The sequence below is a fragment of the Sarcophilus harrisii genome, chromosome 4, assembly GCF_902635505.1.
Source record: "Sarcophilus harrisii chromosome 4, mSarHar1.11, whole genome shotgun sequence".
Taxonomy (NCBI): Eukaryota; Metazoa; Chordata; class Mammalia; order Dasyuromorphia; family Dasyuridae; genus Sarcophilus; species Sarcophilus harrisii.
Genome location: NC_045429.1, coordinates 177,645,397 through 177,665,101, shown reverse-complemented (window position 1 = coordinate 177,665,101; position 19,705 = coordinate 177,645,397). Strand labels below are relative to the sequence as shown.

The 19,705-nt window shown below is 32.7% G+C and overlaps 1 protein-coding gene across 9 annotated transcripts in view; it reads right to left on the bottom strand.

Moving 5' to 3' along the window:
* The window catches only part of TBC1D32 (TBC1 domain family member 32), a 175,792-nt gene that overhangs the window by 136,150 nt on the left and 19,937 nt on the right, over positions 1–19,705 (bottom strand). For all 9 annotated transcript variants that reach the window (XM_031964344.1, XM_031964343.1, XM_031964345.1 and 6 more), the window contains 5 exons: positions 13,683–13,751; positions 8,573–8,698; positions 2,711–2,789; positions 2,441–2,544; positions 2,289–2,350 (listed from right to left, as the gene is read on the bottom strand). In XM_031964344.1, the coding sequence (XP_031820204.1) occupies positions 2,289–2,350; positions 2,441–2,544; positions 2,711–2,789; positions 8,573–8,698; positions 13,683–13,751 (440 nt within the window). The remainder of the gene's footprint in view (positions 1–2,288; positions 2,351–2,440; positions 2,545–2,710; positions 2,790–8,572; positions 8,699–13,682; positions 13,752–19,705) is intronic.

The window sequence follows — 19,705 nt, the reverse complement described above, 5'->3', positions numbered from 1 at the left end:
ATCATCAAATAGATATATCATTTATTTGTCATGTCATATTCACCATAACTGCCTATCATTAGAAGTAGCCAACAGGCCCAGTTCAAGGAAAATTACTTATTCTTTGCATAAGGATAGTTATCTTTCAACTCCCTTTCTTAGAACAATCTTTTTTCCCCCATCCTGTTTAAAAACATTCATCAAGTACATAGCCACAAGAAAACATCAACCCTCTCAACTTTGCAACTCCAAGAGCCCGATTCTTTGGAGTAACTACTGAAACAATATAAATGTGAAACTCAAATCCCAGAATTTGGGAAGATGTTACTCTGCTCTAGCAATATCTGACAAAAAGGAAACTCAACATCCTAGAGCATAGCTTGATGCACAAGAATGTGCTTTAGAGCCAGACAATCAATATTAAGAATACATAGCTTGATTTGTGCAAGGACCCTTCATTAAGAAGAGAGTGAAGGACAAGGAAATAAAAACAACTAAAATGAAGGAAAAACACCCACGAATACAATCTTACCCACTAAAAGAATCCTTTCTTTTCTTGTAGTTCAATCATATCTAACTCTTCATGACTCTATCTGGGAACCAAGTCTTTTATGTAGCTTTCACTGGCCTACTGGATGACTGATATTCTAAAAGAATGTGAAATCTGTTTATTCTAAAACATTTTGAAGAGGAATCATCTCCTTTTGTCTACTTCTTTTTTTTTTTTTTTTGCTGAGGCAACTGGGGTTAAGTGACTTGCCCAGGATCACATAGCTAGGAAGTGTTAAGTGTCTAAAACCAGATTTGAACTCAGGTCCTCCTGACTTCAAGGTTGGTGCTCTATCCACTGCACCACCTAGCTGACCCTCCTTCTGTCTATTTCAAAGTAATACACAGATCCTTACATTTAAAATATATACATAATAGATCTGCATCCTACAAAGAGCTAGATCTGTGTCTTGGAAAATGCCATTTGTCTGGACTCCAGGAACATATGCAGTTTCATTTTCCTAAATCAGAATAGTGGGGTGCTGAGATGAGAGGGAAGCAGGGAACATGTTCTGTATATTTCTTGTATAAGTGAGTACATTTACTAAAGCAGCTTATATACTACTAATAAACCCTGTTGTTAGAGCAACTTAACATGAGGTTTTACCTCTATTCATTATTCCTTGAAATTCCAAAAGTGACAAAACTGACACAAGATATGTCAGGGAAGGGAAAAAGTATTTTTATCTCTTTGTAACTTTATTCTTCTTAAAGATGACGATAGCATTTCTGTTGGGGCAAAATTAATATAATTTAATTCTTTAATTTATTCTGGATCATTCTCCTTTTATAAAGTATAAAATATAATTTTACAGTTGAAATAACCTATAGATATCATTTAACCAAATCTCTGTGTTACAAATGAGAAATATTGGCACACAAAAGAGAAGAGTCACATAGTTGGAAACTAAATTGGTAACTGGCATTAATAACAGAATGATTATTAGAACAAAGTTCTTCTGACTCTTCTTAGTTACCACATTTATACAAGCATATTTAACCAGAAACAAGAAAACACCCAGTTTAAAAGCATCATAGGTAAAATATACTTCAATGTATAGATTCCTTGCTAGGATCCACTCTGACCAACACAGAGGCTTTGAGAACAAGTTGCTAAAGGAAATACTAGCCTTGAAAAAGTCTAAACCTATTTCTTACCATCCATAAAGAAACAACTCTGAGAGCTGTGTGTCATTTCCAGAATGTAGACAATTCCATCACTCTTACAGGTTTTACTTCATATTTGGGTGAGAATTACATTTACATATTGATATATATATATATATATTTCCTATCTAAGAGAAAAAAATTACATTTACCTTTTGACGTATATATATATATATATATATATATATATTTCCTATCTGAGAGAAATTAAACAACTTGCCACCACTTGGCATTGAGAAAGCTAAAAAACAAATGTCTGAATTAGCAAGTAGTTGATGACTAAACCAGGATTAAAACCCAGATCTTCACTCTCTTCTTGGTGCAACTATTATTCTATGCTGTTTATGTGTTGTATAGAATGAACTGTTTAGAATTACAATATAACTGTGAAAAGAACACAACAGGGTAATTAAAAAGGTATTATTCTGACCATCTTATATACATAAATATATCATTTAAATCACAGATCCAATTGTTAACCCTATTACTAAATATCAAAATAGAGTACTATATTTAGTTTCACGTGAAATATAGGAAGAAGTAGTCAAATCCACATTTATACTTCTAAATCTGACATTTTCTAAAGGACTTACTTTTCTGGATGACGAATCCAAAAAGATGGAACTTCCTTTTGATATTCATTTAAAAGACGTACCTATATGGAAGACAGGAACACAATTTGAAAAAGAGGAATTCTGAAATATAAAACTAAAAATAAAGGAATATATATTTAATCAATATGTACCTTTTTAAGTAAACGGATCACATTAGGATGAGTAACATCTACCCCAGTCAACAGAGTTGGAATATGGTTTTCACCCGAAAGAAAATATAATTCCAAATGTCTGGCTGGAAAAAAAAAAAAATGTAACAGCAAAACGGTACCATTACACCACACATTTGGTATTTTCTGATAGCTATTCCCCACCCATTTTCCAAGTTGTGTATGTCCACATATTACTGTGTATAAGGTTATAAATAGAAGTATGTGAGAAAAAATGTGTAACATACGTACCTAAGCTTGTATAAATTTCTTTGGTTATATGCAATGGTGAAAGAGTAAATGTCTGTGCATAGAATTTCAAAATTCGATCCTGTAGAAAAAGGATAGACTATTTACAGCTAACATTTCAATCAATGAATTTAAGAGGAATCTGTGCAAAATAAATGGCTGTTTCAACTTTGCAAAAAAGAATAATGAACCCAGGGAAGAGAAGTCAGTCATTCATGTATCTACTTAGATTCCTATTTATAAAAGAACTGATAGTGGCTAACCAAAGCAGATATTATAAAATGATATCAATTAATCAAGTTGGAGTTTTTAGGATTCAAACATATATTAAAATATTTCACAATTTGAAATATCTACATGGGGCAACAAATTATAGAAAAGAAATATTCACAATGTCTTCTGACTGAATTTAATCACTTTTTTTTTTCAAATCCTAATTTATTTTGTTGAATTTCAAAGTAGAAACATTTCCCTAATTACCTTTTTCTTACTCTCAAAGAAAAGAAAGATACTGCCACATGCTCATGACAATAGGGAAGGATCTCCAGTCCTATAAATTCATTACTATACAAAGCTCTTGGTAAGACTACCACTTCTACAAATGTAGATCTCTAAGTATTCTGAAAAGCAGTCTTAGAGAGATATGTGATGCATTTCACTGTCACTCAGCCAGGATGTGTCTGAGATCCCACATGAATTTGGATCTTCCTTACTCTAGACCAACTCTCAATATTATATTATGATATGTTGCTTCTTATATTTAAAAAAGTATAATAGAATTATTATTAGAAATTCTAATAGAATTAAAATCTATGAGATTTGTCCAAGATCAAACAAACACTACGTGATAAAGGTGGGTCTTGAACATAGATCTTCTCAGCTCTAAAATCTAAAATATCTAAAAACTGATTTTAGATATATAGATTTATATATATCTCATATGTATTTTAATGTTATATATTTATATTAAACTATTACAATAAATTATAAAAATAGAAGCAACTAAGCAACACATGTTATCCTTCTTATTAATTTCATACTGTATCAACTTTAACATAAAGTAGTGTTTTGAACTATAATAATTAAATCTTATTTTCCATATCTTTACAATAAGGTAGTTTCACTAGCAAGTGACTAAAAACATTTCCTAGCAATCCTGAAAAATTTGTGCCAAATACTTAACTCTTTAGCAAGCATGAAGTTTCACTTGTAGTGAATTGGCAGAAAATCATATTTCAATTAACGATATTAGTAGCTAGTTATATGCTACTAAAAGACAAAGTCTTTTACAAAAAAAAAAAGTCACTAGAAGTATGGAATTAAAATTATCAGAAACTTTTAGTGCACATATTAATTAGGAATGAAAATAATTTCTTGCTGAATTTCCTAATCCAAAATGACTGGTTCTATAACTTTTCTTATTTCAATATTTAGCCGATTATTTCAGGTAAAGGTACTGTCCATTGCTGTAAAAAAGACCCAGTGCTAAACATTAATAAGTAAAATTATTAAAACTGCATTTTATGGGGGCCACTAACTCAAAACTAAAATTATTGAAGTATTTTACATAAAATATTTAAATGACCTTGTTTTCTAAATTTCCAATCTCATAAAGTATTTACTAAATATATTCTTTATTGAACCAAGAAGAAATAAAAATATAACACAATGCTCTATTTGACCTTTAAATTAAAGAACACCAGAAATATTAAAAACATAATCCACAAAGGCATTTCTCGTGTCTGATTACTACGGATTAAAACTGCTTAGTTTGTAGTAAGTAGTCTGCAGCACCCTCTGGTGTTTGAAATATTGAAGTACCTTCAATTAAACAGCTTTTCTCATAAAAATTTTACAAAGTAACAAAAGCTCAAAAAAGTATCTTAAAGTCTACAAGATGCAATCATTTCTCTTCATTTCATTATATCATAACTTTATATGGATATAAGTTATAAGTGATATAACAAAAGAGATACTAATATATAGGCAGTAGGCACTGACATGATAATAGATTCTAGTCCCAACAGTGTCACTAGCTAACTATGTAACTCTGGACAAGTCAACTGATCTCACTGTATTTATTAAGTATCATCTGCAAAATTAGATAAAATCACAAAGGTCATTTACATATTTAATATCCTGCCAAATTAAGCACAAAATATTCTACAGAATTTAAAGGTAAGCTTTAGCAAAATGACATAAAATGTGTAACCAAAAAAAGGATGAGATAAGGCTATAATTTCTAGAAAATAAACCAAACAACTATTTGAAAAGCTTTACTAAAGAACAATAAACTATTATAACCTTTTTTTAAAAATTTATTTAATAGAAACTGTCTGCCTAATAGCAAACTTTAATATGGCACAATGGTTGGCAAACAACAAGCAATTTTTAAGCTTTACCTAGTGCCAGGTACTGAACTAAGCCTGAGGATACAAATTAAGTCACAAATCAACAACAATAGTAAAACATTTTATTAACTACTATTCTATTCTCCATAATGGATCTTCAATATTTTTCATTCCACTTCAAAAACCCCATAGCTATACCTACTCTTATGGTACACCTTCCTAGGATATCCGAACCTCTCACTGAAAACCCTCTTTCATATTTTGCAGAAAAAAAGTTGAGGCTTTTTCCCCTGAGCTCCTCCTTGTCTCCTATTTCTCATCTCAAATCACTCAAATACTATCTGCCACTATTTCCTCCTTTAACCCCATGTCACACTAGATGACCTTACTCCTTACCAAAGCCTATTTCACCTATAAAAGCGATCCCAGCTCATATCATTTACTCCACTAGATTGCCCCTCTGTCATTCCCATTTGATCACTTATCTTCAAGCACTTCTTGTCTTCTTCCCAACTGCCTACAAATATCCTCATGTATTCTCCATTCTCAAAAAATCTTCACTTGATCCTTCCAACCCAGCTAAACTACTGTTCTATGTCTTTTCTGACCTTTGTGGCTAAACTCCTATAGAAGGCCATCTGCAACAGGTGTCTCTACTTTTCCACTTAACATGAATGAAATTGAATGAAATTGCTTTCCAAAATTACTAATGATATCCTGTCATATCCAATGGTCTTTTCTAAACTCTATGTTTCCAATCTTCTTGCACTTTATTCTGTGTCACACATTCTTCAATATAGTGACATTTGTCTCCTTGCTGTTCCACAAACAAGACACTCAATCCCTCCACTCTGGGCATTTTATCTAGCTAATCTCCATACCTGGAATACTCTCCCTTTCAAGTCCCAATTAAAATCTCATCTTCCACAAGAAGCCTTTCTCAACCACTCTTAATTCTAGTGCCTTCTGTATTAATTATTATTTCTGGTTTATCCTATATGTAACTTCTCTGTACATATATGTTTGCTTGTTAGTCTCCCCATTAGACTGTGAACTCCTTGAGGGAAGGCACTATCATTTACTAATTTTGTATATTCCCAGCATTTAGCACAATGTGTGGAACACAGTAAGTAAATGTTTTTTACTGACTCACCAAAATAATTCCTTCCCTTCAAGGAGGGTGCATTTTAATAGAAAAGATGGATGGAAAAACTGATTTTGTGTCTATCATGGGCCAAGCACTGTGCTAAGGGCTTTACAAATATTAGCTCATTTGATTCTAACAACTGCATGAGGTGCTATTATTATCATTCCCATTTTACAGTTGAAGAAACCAAGGCAACCAGTGGTTAGTTAATTTTCCAAAAGTAACTAAGTATATAAGGGTAGATATGAATTCAAGTCTTCCTGACTCCTGACTTTCTGACTCTTAAGTCCAAAGCTCTATCTACTTGCCTCATAATGACAAAGACAGCATGTAAGTAACTAAGAACTAGATATATTTAAAATACGAAAGGGAGACATGAGTAGCTGGGGGTTGGGGATAAGTAAGAAGAAAAGGAGTGGAGGAAGACCAGGAAAGGCCTCATTTAGAAGATAGATTTTAAGCTAGATTTTGAAGGAAACTAGGGAAACTAAGAGAAGTTAGTGAATGGCCAAAGACTCTCAGGGTAGTGACATAGCTCCTGCCATTGTTTGCTCTTAGTTCTCAAAAAGGACCATGACATCAGGGAAGTCAAGTCATGACATGACTAGTAAATTGGGTTTAAGGGTGGGAGGGCTGGGCAAAATCACCTGCCTCATTTTTTCCTCCAGAACAATCTGGATCCAATGGTCAGATACAGATCCGATGACTGGAGATACTTCTGGATGCAGTGGAGACGTTGGCCTTTTTAAGTTAAGGTCTTTAACAGGTCTCAGTTTGAATGAGGCAATGCCCATTCAGTGATTGAGGCTAGGTAGTAATTGAGGAAAAGAATGGCCTCCATGGAAATGGATTATTATATGAAAGCAAATAATGTTGGCTTTTCTAACGGGTTTTTAAGGTGCGTGAAAGGACGTAAAGTGTAAGACTGGAAGACTAAGAAGGGGCCAGATTATGAAGACCTTTATATGCTGCATAGAAGAATTTACATTGGATCTTGAATTTAATAGTGAACCCCCGAAGCTTAGTGTGAGAGGATGAGGAAGTGATGAGGTTAACATGGGTAAATAGCACTTTCAAAAAATCAATGACAGCTGAGCAGAGAATGAATAGGATCAAGAAGAGACTGGAGGCACAGAAACCAGTAAGCACTTTATAAAAGCTTTTCAATTTCATTTCATTCCAGTTATAAGCTTTTCTTTAAATAAGATGTTTATTAAAATTTATTTATAAATTGAAATATTTTCTATTTTTAAAATCATCTTCAGATGGCTACTAATATTTTGGCTTTAAGTTTACCCACTACCATCCAACTCTGGTGTCAAGTAATATCAATGCCTCACATGTATACAATGATTTATAACTTATAACATATTTTCTTCACAAACATCATATGAGGCAGGTAGTGTATTATGAATACTTTTACAGATAAACTGGGTGTCAAAAAGATTAAATAACTCAACCAGAAATGAACTGATATTATTAGAAGGGAAAATAGGACACTAATTGAAGTCACTTAACTTTTCAATTCAATAAATGATTGTAAACAAAAACTTAAGTTTATTAAAAGTCCTAACAAGACAAAATTAATAAATTCTAGTTTATCATTCTTTCTCACTCATTTTTAAAGACTGTAGCATCTATAACTATACAAATCTTCTAGAAGCAAATCATTTTACTCAAAGCAAAAGAATAGCAGATATTTGGCTGTACCTTAACTTAATAAAAATGTTAATCTTAAAAGCCTGGTTAAATTGTGTGCTATTATAGGCATGAAGCAACTAGGTGATACAGCTAGTGAACAAAAAACCAAACCTGGAGTCAGAAAGGCCTGGGTTCAAATTCAGTCTCAGACACCTAGGTGACCCTAGGAAATTAAATTTATTTTACTTTGTCTGTGTCAATGTTCTCATATGAAAATTGGAGATAATAATAGCACATACTTCCTAGAGTTGTTATGAAGATAAAAAGACAAAATATTTATAAACCTTTTTCCAAACTTTAAAATATATATTTTAACTATTATTTTTAAGATTTATTTAATAATTCTTGTAGTACTGCAAAACAAAACCATGTTAACTTTGTTCAGCATTTAAAACATTTGAAAAATAAATTTGAAAAATAAAACTCACTATTAAAATAACTCAAAATATATAACAAAAGTTTTCATTTAATCACAAATTCAAGGACAATTTTTAATTTAGACTAAATTGTTGATTCAAAATTCTTAAAGGCAAAAATAATGCTTATAATTTTTCTGAACTACTGTTTTATAGAAATAAATTCCATAAATATAGAAAAAATGTACAGTTTATCTTACATAATAAAAGGATTTGTCTTTAACATTTCTATATATCAGTGTCTCCTTACATTAAATGCAGGATCAGGATCTGCAAGAGATACTGTAAGTTTTTCACAAAGAGTAGTCCAGTTTTCACAGTTTAATACATCAGAAGGAGGAGCAGAGCACAAAGCTAGCATTGCTTCAAGCCGTACCTATAACATCAGAAGAAAAGCCACATATTATATTAACATAAACCATTAACATAGGACCAGTAAAATAAGAAATCTTTAATAAATGACTGAATAGTTGAATTTGAATAATTCAGAAATGGATTGTAAAAGAAACCAGTTAAAATTTAAATTTTTAAATTGTCTTAAAATTGTCTTACAAGCCAATGTCTTAAACATTATGCATTTTTTTAAAAAAGCAAAGGCATCCTTATGTCAAAGCAAGAATAATTTCTTAATTAAAAATCAAGAGTACTAAGTCTTTTAGACTACAATTCTAATCACATATATAACTTTCTTTTTAAATTTACTTCTATTAAGACATTGAATAATATCATATTTCCCCCAAGAAAAGGTGGAAAGGGAAAGGAAGACTGAAAAGGCTAACTACAGTTTAGAAAACTGAGTTGCCTTTCACAAAACATTTATCACTACATCATCTCCTATTCAGAATCCAGTGGAAATAGTGGCAATCAAACAATGAAAGCATAAGCAAAGTGAAATTTATCCCTACTCATCCCCATCTTGGCCTTAACACAAAGCATATGGTGATTCTATGTTTCTTTCCAATTCTTCTATTGAAATAAGGCTTAAAAAAAAAAAAAAAAGTAACATGCACAAGTTTGTAAAGTTTGAAAGTACCCTATAATAAAAAAGTGTTAGTTCTTCTAAAATTTGTTTTTTAATTGGCAAATGAAAAAAAAAATCTTTGAAAAGTATTTTGTGGCTTACATCACTTAGAATGAAAGGGGCGAGAACAATATACTTTCCCCTCTCCCAAAATATTCTTAATTAGGGGATCTGGCAACGTGTCTAAGTAAATGTCCCAAAAAACTAGAGGAAAGGAAGAATCAAGGAAAAGTGGGTGATAAATAGCTGGAGAAAAATCAAGAATGAAGATTAAGAAAAGACCATTGGATTTGATAATTAAGAAATCATTAATAAGTTAGAAGCCAAATTGTAGGATGTTAAAAGAGTAAAAGATACATATTATGAATAGCCTTCTCAAGGATGTTATCCACAAAGCAGAAAAGATGTGAAGTTTTTTTTGTTTTGTTTTGTTTTGTTTTTTTTAAGGATGGGGCAAAGGATTGTAAGTAGTAGGAAAAGAAGCAGTAGACAATAGATGAATGGAAGATAAGTGAGAGAGTAAGAATGAATAACAAAGGGGGCATTCTGTTTAGAAGAGATGGGATGGAATAAGATCACTTATGTAGGGAGGGATTTGCTCTGGTAGGAGGGTTAACACTTCTTAAGAGATAAGGTAGTGGAAAGAGTAGTAGATAGCATCAGAATGAAATGAGATGAGGAAGTCAGGGAAAAGAGGAAACAGAGTAAATAATGGATTTTTTTCAATAAAATATGAGACAAGATTCTCATGGAGATGCTGGGGGAAAGGAGAGCTACAAGAGTGGGATGAAAATATTTGGGAAAGTCACTGCAGAGAGTAGAACATTAAGTTTATGAAGCAAGTCTAGAAAGTTTGCCTAGTAGTAATGAGAGCACCACATATAATTCTAGTTCATTTATTCAATAGCATATCAACTTCAACAGGTGAGATTATTTAACATAAATTAGGAGATAATAATTAATTGGAAGATTAATTATTTCTCTGTGTTTCTTCTCCTAAAACAAAGAAAACTAGACCAATATCCCCAAGACTATCTCTCTGTAATTATTATTTATCATAAAAATTTAAATAAATATTAGCAAGGAGACTACAGCACTATATCATATAGTTTATATGTTATGAACAGGGGGGATTATATCAGGAATTCAGAGCTGGTACAATATCTAGAAATCAAAGGAAGAAGAGAGAAGGAGAGAGGGAAAGAAAGAAGGAAGGAAAGAGAGAAGGAAAGATTTATTAAGCACTCATGTGCAAGGTTATGTTAAGTGCTTTAAATATATTATTTCATTTGATACAAGTAACAGTCCTTGGAGGTAGATGCTGTTATTATTCCCATTTTACAGTTGAAGAAAGTGAAGGAGGCACTGGTTAAGTGATTTGCCCAAAGTCAGTTATCTAGTAAGTGTTCAAGGATAGATTTGAACCCAAGCCCTCCTTATTCCAGACTAAGAACTCAACACTGTGCTACAAACTACCTTTATTCAATAGAATGCCATAAATGCTAACTGTAATCATAAGACAATAAAAGAAATAAAGGGAATTTGCATAATCAAAGAGGAATTTGTTACAAGGTTAATTTACAGAAACCTAGAGAATTAACTAAAAAACTAAGAGAAGCAATTAAGAACTTCAGCAAAAACAGAAGATATAAGATAAATCCACTGAAATCATCAGAATATATATATATATATTTTACTAATTAAATTCAGCAAGAAGGGATAAAAAGAGAAACTTTGTTTTAAAAACTGCAGAATATAAAAAGCTTTGAGAGTCTGCCTGCCAAGATATACACTGAAACTATATGAAAACAATTATAAAATATTCTCTAGAAATTAAGAAAAATCTAAATAATTAGAGAAATACTCAGTGCTCCTGGGTAGGCTATGACAATATAATAAAAAAAAAATTGTTAATACTACCTAAAATAATTTACCTATTCAATGCAATAACAAACTATCTTCCTTTGTTGTTGTTATTTGCTCATTTTTCCAGCCTACTTCTTGACTTCCAACTTCATGTTAAAGTTGGTTTCTGCTCCTGGGATGGAAAAGACACTATCAGAGGTTTATGTGCTATTTTCAAAGCTACTTCTGAGGATCTAAAAATTTTCAGTTGTTCCAAGATGGCATGATCTGAGGAGAGATGTGGTCACTGTTCTCTTGGCCTATGCTCTGACTCATGAGCCTCCACAAGCAATTCTTTGTACACTGGTACTGTGACTGGGACTTGTAATCACTCCCCTTCCTCCCCAAATGCTCATTTCTAGCCCTGGGCATCTTGCTACATTGTGGTCACAAGTTATAATGTTCCACTCTTCTTCTACACTCTGGAACACCCTGAAACCACGCTCCTGCTCAGCTTCAAGCCTTGGGTCTGCAGCCTAGAACTGTCTATAGGCAATGCAAAGGGTCCAACACTCAGTACCAGCAAAGGTTTGCTATAATTATTTCTGACCATTTGTCCAATCCCACCTACCATTTGTGTGCTGAGAAATCCTGAACCTACTGTCCTGCTGATATAGCTACCTCCAAATTGTGGCTTGTACTATATGTACTGTAGTTCCTAAACCTAGCACCACCCTTTTGAGACAGATCTTTCTTGTCAATCTCCTAAGTTGTCTTGAACAAAAAATTGTTTTTCTCTCTAAATTTTCATTGTTATGTAACAGTATGAGGGAAAGTTCTATTGTAGGAGGTGGTTATGAGGAAATGAAATTTTAAAAAACAAAACAAAAAGCATGAATAAATCATTTAGAAATCTGTATTGAGAAGGGTCAAAGCTAAGATGGAGGATTAGAGCCAAGCAGCTGAATTCTCTCAACATTCCCCTTTAAAAAAACTTTAAAATAAAGCCTCAAATCAAATTTTAGGGCAGCAAATACCCCAAAAGGTGAAAGTGAAACACTTTTCTATACTACGAAAATTTAAATCAGCCAGAGAAGTTTGTGACACTGAGATAGAAGCCTTTACAGTCTACACACATGAAGAAAAATTAGTCAGAAAGAGACTACAGGGATCCATTGAAGGTACTAATAAGCACAGCAGGTCATTACTGGCAATTCTAAGGCAGTTCCAAAGTAGAGAGGAACAAAGTAGAGAGGGATTGATCACGAGAGAGAAACAATGTTGGGCATAGTTACAAAGCAAAGGTAGTGCAAACACTCAAGACTGCTGGGGTCAAAGTGGATAAAGACAAGAATATGGCCCAGGAAAGCTGTGATTATAAAACTCTTTCAAGATCAAAAAACCTTGGAAACACCAAACACTCCCAGAACTAACTCGGAAAACAACAGAATGGAAAAAACTTGAAGCTTGGCACATTGCCTTCCCATTCCCAAGTGTGCAGAATCCTACTTTAAAATAAAATAAAAAGTCAAAAAATAGAACTTCTGACCAAGATGGCGGAGAGGACACACACATCTATTTAAGCTCTTTCTTGCCCTCAGAATACTTTATTTCATGACAAGGCCTCGGAATTAGTGCTTGACTGAAAAAACCCGCAAATACATTACCAACAGAAGATATCCTCAAAAATCAGAAAAGATATGTTTTTGCTTGCGGGCAGGATGATTAGATTGGGTGCAGTCTGCAGGCAGGCAGTGAGAGCACAGAAGGCAGTTCATACTGAGCAGACCAGAGTGGGGTGGGATGTGATCTCAGCCAGCAGAAAATCTGCAGGGAGAACTTTACCACACTGTGGCTACTTTGTCCTGGCAGCTAGCCAGTAGATCAGCAGAAAAGCTATAAACACAGGGGGTAAAGACCTCAATCCCGAAACATTGGGGTCTCTCAGGACTTGGCCACACCATCCAGCACCAGGAGTGGCTCAGCACACTCTCTGAGTCTCAGAAAGTGGCCCCCGTGCAAGCAGTGCAGCCATGGCTATCCTGCTGTTGCTTCACTATTACCTCCTACAGTCTGTAGAGGAAGCTTGGTTTGTATACTGATCACTTTTCTAGAACTACTTTTTTCTCTTTTAATTTTTTTCTTTACAAGGAATGGGTTTCAAGTAAACAAGAAAAAGAAATATTTTGATTAAGATGACATCAAAAATATTTACAAACATATATAATGTTACCCTATATTTCTAAATCCTATTATTTCTTTCTAAAAAACTGCCTTAACTATCCTAATGATCTCAATTTGAATGCAAGTACATCTGATAAGAAAAAACAGAGCTGGTCACTCTACAGCTAGAATTGAAAATAAAAGTTACTTACTCAGCAAAATTGAATTTAATCCTTCAGGAGAAAAAATAGACATAATATCTATAACTCATTATTAGAATATGAAATATAATTTAAAAAAAGCTTTATGAGTTATTTTCCTTTAAACATACCTCTTTAGGTTGCCCAGGGTCCAGTTGTTCTAAAATTAACTGTAATTTTCCTTGACTGAATTTATAACTCTGAAAAACAAATAAAACATACAAAAATGTTTCATTTATTTAGTATTCTCATAATAAGTGCTTTAAAAACTAGAATTTCTAGACATAAAATGAAATGAAGAGGAAAATATGAGCTATATTTATTTCCAAAAGCAGACAAGTAAGAATTTCATAGAACATGGTTTCTCCATATATATGAATACCATAGTTATATATTTTTTTAAAATTACAGTACACAGAAAGCTCCTAGGTTAAGATTATATCATGCCTATAACAATTTTGCCCCAACAAATCTGTGATACAAATGTGACAAACACAAAACTCTACTTAAGAAAACAAAGACACACACACACACACACACACACACACACACACACACACACAAAACCTCTCTAGAGGGATTTTTTTGGTTGGTTAATCTTTTCTTTGTCCCTTTATATTCATTATCTCTCCCACACTTTCATAACTAAAATTCAGTAAAGAAAGGATGGCCATTAGAAGACAGGTTTACAGGAGATCTGATGCACTTTGAAAGCAGGGTTATGTAGACTCAAATCATTCATTCCTCTAACATAAGCTAGAACCTAGGCAAGTCACTTAACCTCTCCAAGTCTGTTTTCTCATTTTAAAATGGAAGGATTAGACTAGATGGATTCCTTAATCCTTCTTATCTCTAAATCTATTGGCTCAAAAGATTTAGATTTAAAAGGATAGAGAATAATGGTGGGGAAAAGGCGACTCAAAGGTGAGATTGCACATAGTAGTACTCTCCAGAAAAATAGGGGTGGTTAAAGGAATTTAAAGGAAGGATAGATTAGACTGGTGGGGGAGTTTCATTTTGGATGTGTTAAGTGATTGGTAATAAAAGATTAGAGTTCAGAAGAGATATTAGTTTGGTTACATAAATTGACAGTTATATACACAGAAATGATAAATGAACCCATAAAATCTGAGATCACCAAGATAGAGAGCATGCAGAGAAGACTTTCTTTTTTTCTTAATTCAATAAGAAAAACTTTCAGCTTCTCTGAGACTTTATCAGATTGCCAAAAGATTCCATGGCACAAAAGCATTAAGAACTGCTGATTTACACTATTGATTAGAGAAATGAACATTTATTTTTATTTTTAATTTTTTTATTTTTCAAAATAAATGCAAAGATAATTTTCAATTCACCTCAGCAAAACCTTGTGTTCCAAATTTTTTCTCCCAAACTTCCCCCATCCCCTCCTGTAGACATCAAATCATTCAATAAATGCTAAACATGTGCAATTTTTCTATATATATATCCACAATTATTATGCTGCACAAGAAAAATCAAATCAAATCAAATAGGAAAAAAATGAGAAAGAAAAAAAAAGCAAGCAAACACCAAAAAAAAAAAAAAAAAAAAAAAGAAGATACTATGTTGTCATACACATGCAATCCCCACAGTCTTCTTTGTTTGCAGATGGCTCTCTCCATCAACAATCTATTAGAATTGTCTTGAATCATCTCATTGTTGAAAAGAGCCATGTCCATTTGATCATCACATAATTTTGTCATTGCTGTGTTCAATGATCTCCTGGTTATACTCATTTCACATAACATCAGTTCATGTAAGTATCTAAAGGCTTTTCCGAAATCACCCTGATGAATGTTTCTTATGAAACAATAATATTCCATAACATTCAGATACTATAATTTATTCAACCATTCTTTAAATGATGGACATTCACTTAGTTTTCATTTCCTTGACACTACAAAAAGTGCTGCTATATACCTTTTATAGCACATGTGAGTTTTTTTTCTCTTTTTTATGACATCTTTGGGATACAAATTGTTACACTGCTGGATTAAAACATATGCACAGTTTGATAGCCCTTTGGGCTCCAGAACGGTTGGATCAGTTCACAACTCTTCCAACAATGCATTAGTGTCCCAGTTTTCTCACATCTCCTTCAACATTTATCATTATCTTTTCCTGTCATCTTAGCTAATCTGAGAGGTATGAGATACCTCAGAACTGTCTTAATTTACATTTCTCTGATCAATAGTGACAGAGCATGTTTTCAAATGACTAGAAATGGTTTTAATTTCTTCATCTGAAAATTATCTATTCATATCTTTTTGACCATCTATCAATTGAAGAATGGCTTGTTATTTTTATAATTTGAGTCAATTGTCTATATATTTTAAAAATGAGGCCTTTATTAGAATCTTGGATATAAAGATTTTGTCCCAGTTTTCTGCTTCCCTTATAATCTTCTCTGCCTTGGTTTTCTTTGTATAAAAATATTTTAATTTATTGCAATCAAAATGATCCATTTTGTATTTTATACTATACTCTAGTTCTTCTTTGACCATAAATTCCTTCCTTTTCCACAGATCCGAGAAGTAGACTACTATCATTTGTTCTTCTAATTTACTTATAGTATCACTCTATGTCTAAATCATGAACCCATTTCAACCTTATCTTGGTATATAGTGTTAGGTGTTGGTCATTGCCTAGTTTCTACCATATTATTTTCCAATTTTCCTGGCAATTTTTTGTCAATTAGTGAGTTCTTATCCCAGAAGCTGATGTCTTTGGTTTTATCAAACACTAGATTACAAAAGTCATCGACTATTGTATAATAAGAAGCTAATCTATTCCACTGATCAACAATTTCTTAGCCAGTACCAAATGATATTTGTGACTATTGCTTCAAAATATAGTTTTAGATCTGGGAGAGACAGACAACCTACGTTTGCATTTTTTTCCCATTAATTTTCTTGAAATTCTTGACATTTTGTTACTCCAGATGAACTTTATAATTTTGTCTAGCTCTGTAATTTCTTGGCAGTTCAGTATGGCACTGATTAAATATGTTAATTTAGGTAGAATTGTCATTTTTATTATAGTAGCTCAATTTACCCAGGAGTATTTGATATTCATCTAATTTTGTATGGAAAGTATTTTGTAATTGTGTTCATAGACTTCCTGACTTTGTGTTGGCATGTGAACTCCCAAATATTTTATATTATCTACAGGTACTTAAAATGGAATTTCCCTCTATATTTCTTGCTACTGGACTATGTTGGTAACATGTAGAAACAATGATGATTTATGTAGATTTATTTTGTGTCCTCTAACTTTGCTAAAGTTGTGAATTGTTTCTAAGCAGTTTTTTAATAGATTCTCTAGGATTCTCTAAGTATATGTACATATCATCAGCAAAGAGTGATAACTTGGTTTCCTCATTACTTACTATAATTCCTTTAATTTCTTTTTCTTCTCATTTCTGAAGCTAACATTTCTGATACATTATTGAATAGTAATGGTGATAATGGACAACCTTGTTTCACCACTGATCTTACTGGGAATGGTTCTAGTTTACCCCCATTACAAATAATGTTTGCTCATGGTTTTAATAGATGCTGATCCTTTTAAGGAAAACCCCATGTATTCCTATGCACATTAGTGTTTTTAACAGAAATGGATGGTGGATTTTGTCAAATGCTTTTTCTGCATGTTCTGTGATAATGATTAGATCCATTTTTGCTTTTGTTTGATCTGAGATCAGGATTGCTATCCCTTCCTTTTTTGACTTCACCTGAAGCATAATAGATTTTGCTCCAGTCTTTTACCTTTACTCTGTATGTATCTCCCTGCTTTAAATGTGTTTCTTGTAAACAACATATTGTAGGATTCTGGCTTTTAATCCAGTCTGCTATCCACTTCCATTTTATGGGAGAATTTATCTCATTCACATTCATATTAAAATTACTATTTTCTGCCATCTTATTTTCACCAAGTTATATTTTTCTCTTTCCTTTAAAAAAAAAAAAAAGGATTTTCCCCTTCACTTTCTACCTTTTTAATGCTTCTCTTGAGTTCTGTATTTGAAGATTAAATTTTCTGTTCAGCTCTAGTCTTTTCATCAAAAATAAATAAAAATACCCTACATTTAATATCTATCTTTTCCCCTCCAAGATGCTCAATTTTGCTGGATAGTCGATTCTTAGCTGTAGTCCCAAGTTCCTCTGCTCTCCAGAATATCATATTCTAGGTCCTTCAATCCTTTATAGTGGAAGTTGCTAGGTAATTTCCAAATTACCAGATCAAGGAGAAAATTTTGCAAGTGCTAGAAATATAAAATTCAAATATTGAGAAGCCACAGCTTCTCCTTGATCTGGTAATTCTGAAATTTAACTATGATATTCCTAGGAGTTTCCATTTTGAGGTCTCTTTCAGGAGATGATCAGTAGATTCTTTCAATGGCTACTTTACTCTTTAATTCTAGGACATCAGGCACTTTTCCTTGATGATTTCTTGAAAGATATTGTCTAGGCTCTTTTTTTTCTCATCATGATTTTCAATAGTCCAATAATTTTTAAATTGTCTCTTCTAGAACTATTTTCTAGGTCAGTTGTTTTTGTGATTTTTCCATTTCTTTTCTTTTCCTTTTTTTTGCTGCTTTTGTTCAACTGATGCTAATGTCTCATTGAGTCATTCACTTCCATTTGTTCAATTATAGCTTTTAGTGAATTTTTTTTTTCAGTTAGCTTTTTTATTGCCTTTTGTATTTCGTGAATTTAACTTCTTAATGAGTTGTTTTGTTCATTGGATTTTTTTTTTCATTTCAGAAATTCTGTTTTTAAGGAGTTGATTTCATTTTCCATTTTGCCAAAATTATTCAAGTGCTGATTTTCTTCAGATAATTTCTGTTTCCTTTTCCAGAGTTCTCATTTCCTTTCTCCATTTTTTTTCTCTCTTTTAACATCCTTTATAACTTCTTCCAAAAGAGCTTTATGAATTGGAGACCAATTTATATCATCCTTTGAGGTTTCATCTGCAGACATTTTGACTTTATTGTCATCAGGATTTGAAGTCTGTTCTTCTTTGTCTCCATAATAGCTATCTATCGTCAGAGCTCTTTTTGCTTTTTTGCTTATTTTTAAAAGTTGAGGTTTGCTTTTAGAACAAAAGGGAGATTTTCCTAAGCTTCCAATATAGGTAACTATGACTTCACTGTGTGTTGGGGCCAGTCCTGCTGGCTTCCTGATGGAGCTGGGGTTGTGTGGCCAAGTCACAGTTGTTATGCTGGGTTCAGGGGCTCACTATTTGCCTTCTGTGATTGTGTTGGAAGCACCACTTCACATCTTTTAGATTGGCTGAGATGACAGGAAAAGATAATGATAAATACTGGAATGAATGTGGAAAAACTGAGACATTAATGCATTGTTGATGAAGTTGTAAACTGATCCAGCCATTCTGGAGAGTAATTTGGAACTATGTCCAAAGGGCTATCAAACTGCATATCTTTTGATCTACTACTGAATCTGTGTTCCAGTGTCACTCCTGCATCTGTATCCCAAAGATCATAAAAGAGGGGAAAGAACCTATATGTGCAAACATGCTTGTAGCAGCTCTTTTTGTGGTTGCAAAGAACTGGAAAAATGAAAGGATGCTAACTGGGTAATGGGTGAATAAGTTATGGTATATGAATGCAATGGAATATTATTATTCCATTATTATAAGAAAAGATGAACAGGTTGGTTTCAGAAAAGCTTGGAAAGACTTACATGAATTGATGCAGAATGAAGCAAGCAGAACCAGAAAACTATTGTATACAGCAATAGCAAGACTGTGATATTAAATCATGACAGACTTACATTTCATCAGCAATTCAGTGATCCAAGGCAATTCTGATAAACTTTGCATGGAAAATCTCTTCCACTTGCAGAGAGAGAACTATGGAGACTAAATACATAATGAAGCACACTATTTTCACCTTTACTTTCTCTTTTGTTTTTTTTCTTTCTCATAGTGGTTACCTTTTGTTGTGATTTTTCTTTCCCAACATGATCAAATGGAAATATGTTAAAAATGAATATACAGATATAACCTATATCATATTGCTTCCTACTATGGGAAAAGGGGAGATAAAGGAGAAAGGGAGGGGAAAAAAATTTGGAATTCAAAACCTCACAAAAATTAAAGTTGAAATTCA